This window comes from Xylocopa sonorina, chromosome 5 (assembly GCF_050948175.1).
Source record: "Xylocopa sonorina isolate GNS202 chromosome 5, iyXylSono1_principal, whole genome shotgun sequence".
NCBI lineage: Eukaryota > Metazoa > Arthropoda > Insecta > Hymenoptera > Apidae > Xylocopa > Xylocopa sonorina.
Genome location: NC_135197.1, coordinates 13136880 through 13148908, shown reverse-complemented (window position 1 = coordinate 13148908; position 12029 = coordinate 13136880). Strand labels below are relative to the sequence as shown.

General features: G+C 49.8%; 1 protein-coding gene across 3 annotated transcripts in view; it reads right to left on the bottom strand.

Annotated features, from left to right (window-relative positions):
- Window positions 1–4409: 4409 nt before the first annotated feature.
- The window catches only part of Nckx30c (solute carrier family 24 member Nckx30C), a 38684-nt gene continuing 31064 nt past the window's right edge, over window positions 4410–12029 (bottom strand). For all 3 annotated transcript variants that reach the window (XM_076894634.1, XM_076894636.1, XM_076894635.1), the window contains exons 5-7: window positions 10775–10910; window positions 8543–8795; window positions 4410–5254 (exon numbers count right to left, since the gene is read on the bottom strand). In XM_076894634.1, the coding sequence (XP_076750749.1) occupies window positions 5014–5254; window positions 8543–8795; window positions 10775–10910 (630 nt within the window). In that variant the 3' untranslated portion in view covers window positions 4410–5013. The remainder of the gene's footprint in view (window positions 5255–8542; window positions 8796–10774; window positions 10911–12029) is intronic.

The following is a 12029-nucleotide window of genomic DNA, read 5'->3' as shown; positions in this document are numbered from 1 at the left end:
GTCCTCTGTTTATCGTTGAACACCCTATTGAACACGTATGCGCTGAACCATGTTATTTCCACCTCCTCGTCGATGTTGCTTCGTTACGAGACAAGAAAGAAAACGAAAAAAAAAGAAGAAAAAAAAAGGGAGAAAAGGGAAAGTTGTTGAAAAGTCGACCTGTTAGCCGTCCACTCAGAGATCTCTCACCTTTGCACGTTGTCCTATCCCCGTGGTCGATCGAATGCAAGAGGGAACCGTCCGAGAGGAAGGTCGGAAGCTCGAGAGGTTTCTTTAGTCCTTCTTCATCCCGATCAGACGTCGCTCGGTCGCTCCGTGTTAACACTTTCGCTGCTGTGCACATTTTTCGTAGTCTGAACAAGCGATTCTTTGGAATTCGATGGGTGCCGCGGCTTCTAGGGAATGGCTTCACCTATCGAAGTAGGAAAACCAAATATCAAAACGCGATGCTCTTCTCGTTCGTCCCTCGTCTTCGATGTCTGTTGTTCCTGCGCGCGGCACCTGGCGAATAACTTCGTCGCAGCGTAAAGTGTTAGCTCTGGCCAACCAGTTTCTATCGCGCGTTTTAGTTCTACGTTTCGACGAGCTTTGTACGAATAACGAATGCAACGGCTGTCCGTGCTCCGGTCGCCTGAATGGATTCGGATCACGGGCTGATCGCTCGTTACGGTATCGGTACGCGCTGTGATAACAAATGTTTGATTTGAAAACGTTTATAATAATCGAAGCTACGCAAAATTCTCTCCCTCTCTCTCTCTCTCTTTCTCTCTTTCACGCATACACACACTCATTTTCTCGCGCTACTCCTCGGCGTGGTGCTAAAAACGCTAAATCGCAAAAAAAGGGCGCCATCGTTTGTCTCGTCTGTCCTGTTTCTTCATGTATCCGTGTCACTGGTGTATGTATCTATATGTGTATATATATATATATATTTATATATATGTGTTAATTTTTTTGTTGGTATCTCTTAAACGTTTTGTTGATCGGTGATCGGTAGTTCGGGAAGATCGTATTGTGCATCTTTCGCTACTTGCTTCACGGTAATCGTTTACGAAACTAATTATTAAGAAACGCTACGTCCTATCGACTACTTCGCGCTAAACGGTTAATCTCCCTCTGTTCTTGTCCGTTACGTGTCTACACGCTTGTTGCTCGCTCGTCGTGTCAAAATCGTCTCTCACTGACGCGAATGTCCCTTCGAGAACGCGCCGTCTCCACCTCGAGTCCCTCTCGAGGAGGAAGCGCTGGCGCGATCGAAGGCCTGCCTTCCGGAGAACGATCGGTGAACGCCGCGCCTGGGCGCACGGTTCAAGTGGTACAGGTAGACGATAAGGCGAACGGCTGGCAATTAGACGCGACGCGGGCGTAAGCGCGCAACGATCAGGGCTCCAACCACTTCTCCCGGGGTCTGCGTTCCCTTCCTCCCTCCGTTCTCCTCTCCAACAGCGAGGTCTGCCCTGAGGAAGAGGCGTTTTCAGCGGTGATCGTCACGGGTCAACGTGGAATTATCGTAATAGTAGTAGTAGTAGTAGTAGAAGCGTAAGATTAGTTCGATGCTAGAGATGCGTGAGAAGTCGGTGAGGCTGGTTCGAGTCCAGCGGCAAACAGTGAGAACGATAGGTAGGCGAAGCAGCGGCGACAGGGTGAAGATGATTCCTCGGTTGGTTGCATGGTGAACGCGCGCCGTGAACACGAGCCTCGCTCTTTGCTGCCAAGAGCGTGGAGCTTGCTTGAACCAGCGAACGCGACAGTTCCGTCCTCTTCTACGGTTTCCGAGTCGGGGTTATATAATACAAAAGTGCGAGAACGTTTGAAGTATGCGTGAAATGAATTCATCCGTATCAATTTCGTCACCGAATCGGTTGCGTTCTCCTACTTTCACTGACGTTCTCTGACTCACCGTTAATTCCGGTCCCTTCTTCTTCCGGTTGCGATTTGATTCTCTGCGTCGTGCGAATACGTTTTTTTTTTTTTTTAATATTTTCCCGTGTTTTTCTTTAGTAAAAAGCTAGGCCGCTGTTAGGCGTTCAGGCGGTTCCGGATACATGCATACGTCGCTGCCCTTCCGCTGGATCCAGTTGTCGAGCAGCGGTGACACGCTGCGATTTCACGTCCTCCTCGTCGTATCCTTAACTTAGTCGATATCACGTTATAACTATCTGTTACAATCTACGCGCTTAAAATGTACTTTGAAATATTTTATATAATACAGAATCTGTTCACGTGAATTAAAAATCTCTCTCTCTCTCTCTCTCTCTCTCTCTCTCTCTCTCTCTCCCTGTCTATCGCACTGTTTTCTTTATCACTATCTCACTCGATGTCCCATTCACACCCTCGTTCCGTTCTCTGTACACATCTTCGTATCTCTCTCCTGCTCTCTCGCTCGCTCTCTCGTACTCCTCTGTTTCTATTCGCGTGTACATGTAACAACGATATAATAATAATAATAATTATTTAACATCGTCTAACGGTATCACCATAGCGTGTCATAGCGTGACATCGAAAACTCGAAAGAATGTTAGCGAAAAAATAGCTTACTAAGAATCGCTTTCTACTCGAGATCACGGAACCACCTGCCAGCCCCTGCCTCCGCCCTTTTCTGTAACCAAAAAGCGCCTATTCGTGTCCAGACCTCGTGTCCCGAGGGTTCGACGATCCCTCGAAATCTCTCCTTCGTTCCGTGATCCCGATGCGTTAGAACTTCGCTAGCGTGTTACTCTTCTAGGGAGAAAGAACGACGTGCGGCAGCTCAGTCGCCAAAGTGAATACCGTCAAGAGAGGGTGCAGGGCGAAAGCGTCGTGGGTGTTCGATTCGAAGGACGATCGAGCTTTCTGCACGACGTTCCACTCGGTGCATGCGTTTCGTTAGTTTCGCTACGCGGTTTAGGAAGATTCGATCTCTTCGCATGCCTCTTACGTAGATTACTTGCTGAGTAGTTGATAAATCGAAGTTAAAAACGAGCACGTCCAGGCGTGGACACGTGAATCCTAGCTGGAGAATCATTCGCGCGAACGAGGACGGCTCTCTCATCGATTTTCGTGCAACGGATACGTCTAAATCGTTTTACCGATCGTACTAATTAAATATCGCGTGAACCCTTTCGCTACGAAGAAGAAGTGAAGCAATCGCTCGTCGAAACTGTACATAGGCGTTCGCGATAGTACGTAATTACCACAATTTATTATACAATGTATTCACATTTTCGTACGTACATTTCCGCTATGTTAACAAAACTGTGCCGATCTCTAGCGAGACCAGAGCTTTTTCTAAAAGTGTCGCAGCGAAACGGTTTATGTCTCGAATGGTCAAGACCAACGTTCAGAAAGAGACGAAATTTGAAGAAACGATTCATCTCACACCGCCGTCGTTACAACGATTCTCGATCTGAGCTCACGTTTCCGTTCCCAGCGTACAATATCGGAGCGCAGCTCTGGCGATCGGCCGGTTCGTTTTCGTCGATGAGAAGCGCGGCTTGTTGTTCCCGTTCGAAGTAGTCGAATCGAAATTCGCAAGATCGCGTTCGAGCAATTCGATACGCGCGATGAAAATTTTTGCGGTGCCGTCGATCGATCGAAGCGATCTAAATGAAATTGCGATGGCGTGGAAAAATAGGTTTTGGTAGTCGCCGCGACGAGCTGGTTGACGCCCCGTCGCCGTAGTCGTTCGTTGTTTAAAAACGAGGGGCTCTCGAGTCGAAAACGAAGCGCCAAGCGCCGGAAGCGCGTCCGTGCGGATCCCGCGTTCACGACAGAGTAAAGTCGCTAGATTCTACTGTTATAGGCGAAAAGAGAATGTCTGGTTTTCAGAGAGAGAAGCGTCAGCGAGCGGTCAGACCGTCCATCGTCTAACGGGAAGTCGTCGGTCGTTTCCTCGGTTCGGATGGAATCCGTGCCAATCGCGTGGAGTTCGGGCCTCGCGATCGAGACGCTCGATCGGCGCGTTACTTTTTGTTTTTTTTTTTCTTTTTGTTACTTTACACAGTAGCGAATTCATTGTTTCCGTCGTGGAACGAAATCGTGGAACGATTTGGCAGTTCGACTAACGCCACTTGGGAAGGACACGGATCGAAAGGAAAACGTCGACGCGTTTACGCGTTAGCTCTCCCTCCCGCGGTTGGATCGGTGCTCGGCCCTAAACGCGATTAAATAACGAGCTCAGTCGTGCGTTCGACGGCCCTCGAGGGGAGGAAGGTCGCGTTTCGAAACGATGGGGGTGCGGTCGGGGAAAAGTTTGGCGTTTCCCCTGTCTGGGTCTGACGAGTGGCGTCGACGATCGACTTGTCTGAATCGAGACGCTACACACTAATTAGGGTAATTATCGTAGAGATAGAAGGAGAAATAGAAAGAGATTAGAATTAGACGGAGACGAAAGGAGTAGGCGGGAGTAACAAGTAGAGTGAGAAGTAGAGAAGTGGCAAAGTGGTTGAGGATCTGTTTCTCCCTGGATTATACAAAGTAGACGTAAGTAGACGTAAGTAAGTAGAGTACGGTAGATATTGTACGCGATCGTTGGCACGATCGGCCGACGCGCTCGCTGCGTTTAGAGAAAGCGACGGCGTTTCTGTCCGTCAAACAGAACGCCGTTGGAATTCTTAACGAGATGAGTATTTTGTTTCAGGTATTTCAAGGTTTATACAATATGTACACGTATATACGTATCTCGATCTAGAACAAAAACGCTTTCGTAACCTGGGTGAACGTGTGTAATAACCGTTTTGTTCCTCTCGTCTTCTCGTAAATAACCGGCGATGGATAGAAGGTGTTCATCTGGGGACGAGGGAGAGGGTATGGGGGGTGCGACCAACACAGTTTTCGATAGTTATTTCGGGAAGGCTGTTTTGTCCGTCGTTCCTCTTCCGGTCGACGCGGCGCTCGAGGAAGATTTCACTCGTCGTGGCCGTGGACGACTCGCCGACGACGATGATGATGATGACGATGATGAGACCCGTAAATGTGCGTCCGTCTACTGTCCTTGGTGGACACCATGCACGCTCGCAGCTTCGCTCGCGTTCCCTAGACAGGGCAGACCAGGAACTGGTACTCGAACATCAGCGAGACGGCGACGAAGACGAAGTAGAGGAGGAACATCGTGAACCCGAGGCCCTTGTTCATCCGCCACTTGAAGCAGGCGATGCTCAATATAACGAACAACAGCATGCAGAACAGGATCGCTATGCTGCACACCATGCCCACCGAGTTCACCTCCACGGGTCTTCCGTAGATCAAGCCGTACAGTAGCCACGGTACCGGAAGCCTGCGGGCAGAAATGCAACGGAAAATCGAGCCGAGTTTTTCATTATTCTCTAAACGCGTTCGAGTCGTGCCTGAACTTTCATATTTCCATGCATGCCTCGATAAAAGTTCATCGCGCGGCGGAAAAACAACCCGTTTAAAAACGTGCACGTTAAATATGCCGACCTTTCCCCGGAAACTCTGATCTTCACTCTCCGGAGGGTGCCTTTTATATTCCGTGGGAAATATCGGAGAACGAGTTGTCTGAGAGAGTTTTTTCGGACGAAATCACCCGTGACCCTTTTCTGTCTCTCGTTCGAGCGATACGAAACCGTTCGTACTGGAGGAGCCCGTTAAAACACATCCCGTACGTAGGTTGGCGGGCAGCAAACCAGCGAGACTCGACTCGTCGGCTTTTCTTTATGCCACGGGTTGTCAGTTTGCTCACGGCCTCTCCTTCCGCGGGCGCAAACACAGATATTGAAGGGGGAAACTGGGACGCGGAGGAACGCGCGGCGCATCCGATAAATCGCGTACGGGGAACGCGGTGGATCGCGCCGCATTATTCTTCCCCACCGACTGCTTCTAATCGCGCTCCGGGAGATGCGATCGGCTCTTCCGTGAAATCTATGTGCCTTTTTATTCCGACTGGCGAACGCGGCCAGAGCGGAGGAGGCAACGCGAGCGTTTCCCTTGCGTCTCCGTCGGGCAACGTGCCAGCTGGCACCCCTCGCAACGAATGCGTACAAGCGAGATCGATCTTCGATCGACTCCGATTGCCGAATGGAGAACGCAATCCTAGCTGGGAAATCGTGCGTGCACGCTTGCGCGAAATACTGGGCGTGTGCTGCTCAACGCTTCGGATAAGCAGATGAGAACCAGCCGTTTTCGATGAAACATTTTTGTCGCGCGTCCAAAGAGACAACGACCAGTGGTTCCGTTACAGGATTTACCACTTGTGAAGCTTTGTCGCGGTCGGCGCAATGGCCGATGCGTGGTCGATAGACGAGTTTACAGTGGCCGAGCTTAAAACGAACGTCCGCGTTTGAGAAAATCGCCAGGTTTGAATTGATCCCTCGACTGGTCGAATAAACTGTCGCGTCAAGCCGCGCGTACCGCGCACCCTTCCATCGGGGCGACCGGAAAACGCTCGAGGGGCTCGACGGAGGAGCACCACACTGGTTATTCGATTCGTATCTGGGGTAAAAACTCCGTCGTCGCAATGCAACCGCTATCCGCGTTCGTTGTTGCTTTGCAGCAGGAGATATCGATGGCCGCCAAAACCAATTCGGCGCCGTTATTTGTCGCTGAGACGATTATCTCTGCCGCAGCAGTTCAGATCCCTCGAATTAAACGGCAACTGGCCAGAGGATATCGATTCAACCGTGTCTAGAGATCGCTATCGTACCGCATTCGAGGGGGGGAAAAAGTTCGCGCCGAGCGAAATTTATCGTCGCGTCTTCCATTACGGGGATTTAATTAATTAACTCAATTAGTTCCAACGAGCTGGTTCGCAGCCTCCGTCGTGTCCCCGTGGTCGGGCTTTCTTTTTCTCTCCCTCCTTTTTCTCGTTGAAAAGATATCACGCCTGGCACGAGCAAAGGGGTCGTTCGCCAGGGAACGTTCGCGGGGACGAGTCTCTGGCAACGAATAGAGAAAAGGATCCGGCTCAGCTCGAGACTTCGCGATGAATTGTCGTTGGGAAATGAGTCGCGTCTGGCATGGTATTTCTGCTATTTCCCACGCCAACGATATAATAATACCAGCGAGGGGGGAAACGAATGGCGTACGCTATTACAGGGGAATAGCGAGGATACCTCGATGAGCAGGCGCAACGATCAACTCCGTACGACTCCTCTCGACGAGACTTTCTCAGAACTCTGCACCTTGGCGATCCTCGAGATTTTAAGAGTAACATTGATACGAGATCGATACGAAACTTTGATCATAATGGCAGAAAGGTTCTTCAGCTACGTTCCTTTTAGGAAATGGCGACAATATCGTGATTTGATTGAGCATGGTGAAGCTGGTTGAACCCTCCACCCACTGGTCATCTATATTATCCAATTAACTAGACCGTACAGGGATACAAGTTTCCGATATTTCCAATAGACGACCGATGGCGAATCTGTCAGTGGACCGCGTTCCTTTCGACGAGTAATCGTTCCCGACGTCAAGCAATTTCCGTTCCCAGAAGACACCCCCTTTCTCCGAGGGAGGATCGATCGGAAAGCGTAAGGAAACCTCGCGTGTTATCCCGCACGCGAGAGGAAAAGCCTCGCGACCGCACGAACACCGTCCAGATTTCATCTGGAACACTGATTGCGACCTGTGCGAGACAAGCGCAGACCGACGGGAGACTCTGCGGCAATGTGGTTTAGCAAATTTTATGGAAATGTATTCGAAAAATCTCCAGGGGCGAGGAAGATACTTGTCCGCAGGAAAGAAGCCTCGTACAAATATTTTTATTTCTGGTACATCAGAGACGAATATCTGAGCGCAGAGGAACGAAGATTCCTCTCATCATCAGCAACGACGACGTTTACGATATTCCTGCGGAAGCTTTTATATCGTCGGTAGATTGTGTCTCGCGTGAAAACTGCCATAACCGATGACCTCGATAACGCCAACCGATGGTCGCTTATAACCGAGCCGCGTAAATCCATACACGACCTACATCGGACTGCAGTGAAAACAAATACAGCTAAATTATCTCTTCAGATCGAGGCGAGGAGACGGGGCTCTCGCCTTTGGCGTTCGAGGAGTCTTCGTGCTCTTGGAGAACGCGTTACCACCGCGCGCTTATGCATTAGGATCACCAACAGTTCCCTGATCGCGGTTAGAAATGTTGAACGCGCAAAAATTCCCGTCACGATCGGACTGCTATCGTACTTTCTAATAAACTCGATTTATTTCCCACGGAACAAGCACTGCATCTGCCTCGGAACCTCTCCGTCTAGATACCATTAACGATCGGAAGTTCGCGCCGCGTTACATCGCTACGAACGAATTTCCGATGTGCTCGCGAGAATTTCATAACGTTCGAACGAGGTGAGTTGCTATTGGACGGTCTAATGATGTTTCTAGAAAACCTCGATGCAGCGTATTTTAATAAATGTTTACGGTATGCCGATATATGCGATGGACCGACAAGTATCAGTAGTAATAGTCAACGATTCGAGCGTCTTCCGTTATGAGCGCGCAATGAACAGTTTGTAGACAATCTCAGGCGAGATCTCAGGTCAGATCGAGCGAGACATCCTGTTCGCCAGGTTTGGATGTGAAGAATAAAAGAGGATTTGGTACTCACCCAACGGTCACGTCGAAAATGTTGCTGCCGACAGAGCTCGACACGGCCATGTCACCGAAGCCTTTCCGCGCGACAATCACGCTGGTGATCAGGTCCGGGATGCTGGTACCAGCCGCGAGGAACGTCAGGCCCATCACTTCCGGCGGAATGCGAACAGTGTCGCCGGCGACGTTCGCCCACCAGACCATCAGGTACGAGTACGCCGCGATCCAGACGATCGACCCGATGAACGTCACCACGAATAACTTCTTCCCTGCAACAAACGGTTCGATCGCACCTTACAAACTTCCTTCGCACCCTTTCTCTTTCTCTTTCTCTCTCTCTCACCCCGTTCCACCCTATTCCTGCCCCCAGATTGCGGGCTGAAAGGGGATTCTCCTTAAATTGAATCCCCTTTCTTTACTCGCGAAAACTTCTCGTTGCTCACTTTTCTCTTTCTCTGTTTTTCTTTTCCCCCGTTCTTTTTTCCTCTCTCTCTCTCTCTCTCTCCTTCTCTCGAGACGCGTTTGCTCGAAGATTGAGTTTGGAATTTCGCGAAGGCGTACGTGAGCTTTCGCGAGAACAGCGCGGGAGGAATCGTTCGGGTGCACCACACCCAAGACTTTATATCGCGATAATCGGGATCTACCGTTGAATCTTTGCGATTGGATTGGACGGATGAAAATCGAATCGTTCTTGTCTGGCTGGTATTAGTATTATTGGTTTCGCGGACGTGCCTCTCCACTCGGACCTGTAACTATTGTTTAAGGAAGCAATTCATCGAGATTGTTACAGAGCGGATCGCAAGCTCTCGAGGATCGTTTCGTGCGTTCGACTTTAACTATCCTCTGGTTGAACGAAACACGTTCCATCGCGATAATTATTATTTCGACGTCGGAACGGTTCCGTTTGTTTATGTTTAATCAGCGTCAGCGGATCATTTTTGAGGGAACAATACAGAAACGTAATTACCTATTATTTTCTTGGGGGGCGAACAAGTTTTTGCTTATAAAGAGTTAACGATACAATGGACGCATCGATGAAACGATGATTGGTCGGGCGTATAATATCGCGAGCAAACGGAACGATTTCGAAACGCGATTTATCGACGGGGATTTTCAGCGAGCCGACTGTACGGGGGGGAAATGAATTTTTGCCGGTGCCGAGGGCATAAATTGAAATCGGATGGCCGCGTCGCAATTTTCCGTAACAATGAAAAGTTGCTGCTCGGCCCCTCGCGAGGCTTGAATGCCTCCGCGCGGCAACAATCAGTCGTCGATTCGAAATTAGCGTGTCAATATCATCTTTCGTCGCTGGCATTGTGTCGCATTGAAATACAGCCCGTTAATAGGCCGAGATAATGCAGCACGTCCGTGATTGATGGCGGCCTGGGAAACCGTTTTGAATAACAGTCGCTGGTGTGCCGTCTACCGTCCATCTTGAAGACCCGTCTAATTGCATTCGATTCACGTCCAATTAAACGCGACCCTGTACATCGCCTAGCTTAATTAAATTGTTCCATCGAACATTTTTTTAATCACCGTGGAAGATACGACCACATAATTAACCGCGCTTCATCCTTCTCCGTCTTTATTCGATCTCATCGAACTGCGATATTTTTGACTCGACGATTAATTAAATATCTCGAACGAGACAGTTTAACGATCGAGATGGTTAACGAATACGAGCCGGAGATTGAACCTCGACGTCGCGAACGAACTTTTTCGAGGAGCAGCGGAATATTCCTGCGTTCGACGCGCGATCGAGCGGCTCCGTTAAATATTGCAGCGCGTGGACAGAAATAACACCACTCGCGGTTATCCATCGCATCGCGAAGTACGGAAGAATGTTTCCCTGGCTATTCTCGGTGAACTCCGTTGCAACCGCGAGCACGTTCCCTATTTCGACTGGTCCGTACAGGAGAACGACGAGCAGAGGGGAAATCCGTCCACCGAATAATCTGCGCTAACCTTCTGTCCACGTCGAGCAGTGATTTTCGCTGGCTGGTGAATCGGTCCGCTGACCGTTTGACTGCAAAGATTACATTCGGTATTCTGACCGTTTTAACGGCAAAGCCATCCTCTTAATACCGCCGTACGCGAATCATATTCCATTCGGAATTCAGAAAGCAAAACACTGGTCGAGATCGTCTCGTTGGTACCCAACCAACGTCGCTTAATTAAAATCAATAATACTCTTGTCGAGGTTATACGAATTTTGTAACCGCTCCTCTCTCGCGGACGCTATACTTACCCCTGGGTGTCCTTGTATCCGGTAACGTCAGCCACAGGGGGATCAGAATTGGCGCCACCAATATGTAGGTTAGTCTCTTCTTGGGACTGCTGGGCCAGCCCATGTCCAAGGCCTCTGGAGGTTCATCCTCCTCTCCCTGAAACAGAGATACATTTCCAGAAGGACCATTTAATGTGTCACGAGGGGTGCTCTTCGACGCTCTCTTTTCTCTTTCACGAGAATGGAGCCAAGAATTACTCGCGTCCAATTCGCTCTTTAATTAACACGTCCGTGCAAACTGTTCGCGTTAGAATTTAAGAGAGCGGTCGAGTTCGCGATACACTTAGGAACGACGCTTATTGTTGGGGGACACAATAAAGCTGGCGGCGGAGGGAGACAAGGTCCTAAAAACCGCGAGCCGCGAGCTGCAAACCAGCCCCTTATATTCATCCTCGGTTAACCGCGGCACAATGGCCTCGTAGGTGTTCGGATTTTCCAGCTGTAATCGTTTCGCCCGGGATAATTGCCACGGAGCAGAACGCCGTCGAGTAATTCCCCCTCGTGTACACCGATTATTTCGCCTAACGACCCGCCATGCGAATACTTTGCGCTGCATGGCGGCGATATTTAACGATCTGGGCGGACGCGATTGAATTTAGATATTTATGAACGAAAAGCGACACGATTTCAACTGTTCGACTCGTCGATATCATCGAGAGACCTCGTTAGATCGCTGAAATGTACCCGAGCGTTTGACCAAAGCTCGACTTTTCTACTGGCGAACACGCCATCGTCGAGTGATCGACTTTAAATTAGAAAGTATCGATGTAACAGCGAGCGAAACGAAGGAAAGATGATAGAAATTGAAAGATAAGAGGAAAAAGTGGCGGGAAGATAAGCGACCTTGGGCAAGGATAGAGGGACAGAGCGGTGGGCGATGGAAAATGCGGAACTCGGGGCGAAAACTCATCGGCTGGTGACTTTGCCTCGATTATCCGAGAGTAGGAGAGGACCGAAATAGGCAATGTGTAGCGCAGCGACGCCGGGTGTAGCCAGAATTGACCCAGATTCGGGGTGCATTCAAAATGAAAAGGCCTTCTCACTCATTTAGGACAAAGAGGTTCGAGAATCCCCCGGCGATCCGCGCGCGCTCTCGCCCCGGCTATCAGTTAATATCGAGAGGGGTGGCTCGCGTTGCCAATTCCTCCTTAGGCTGCCTAAGTCCACGCGAACCGGTCCTCGCCGCCCCTCGAATTGACCGCCGCGATCGTTCGCT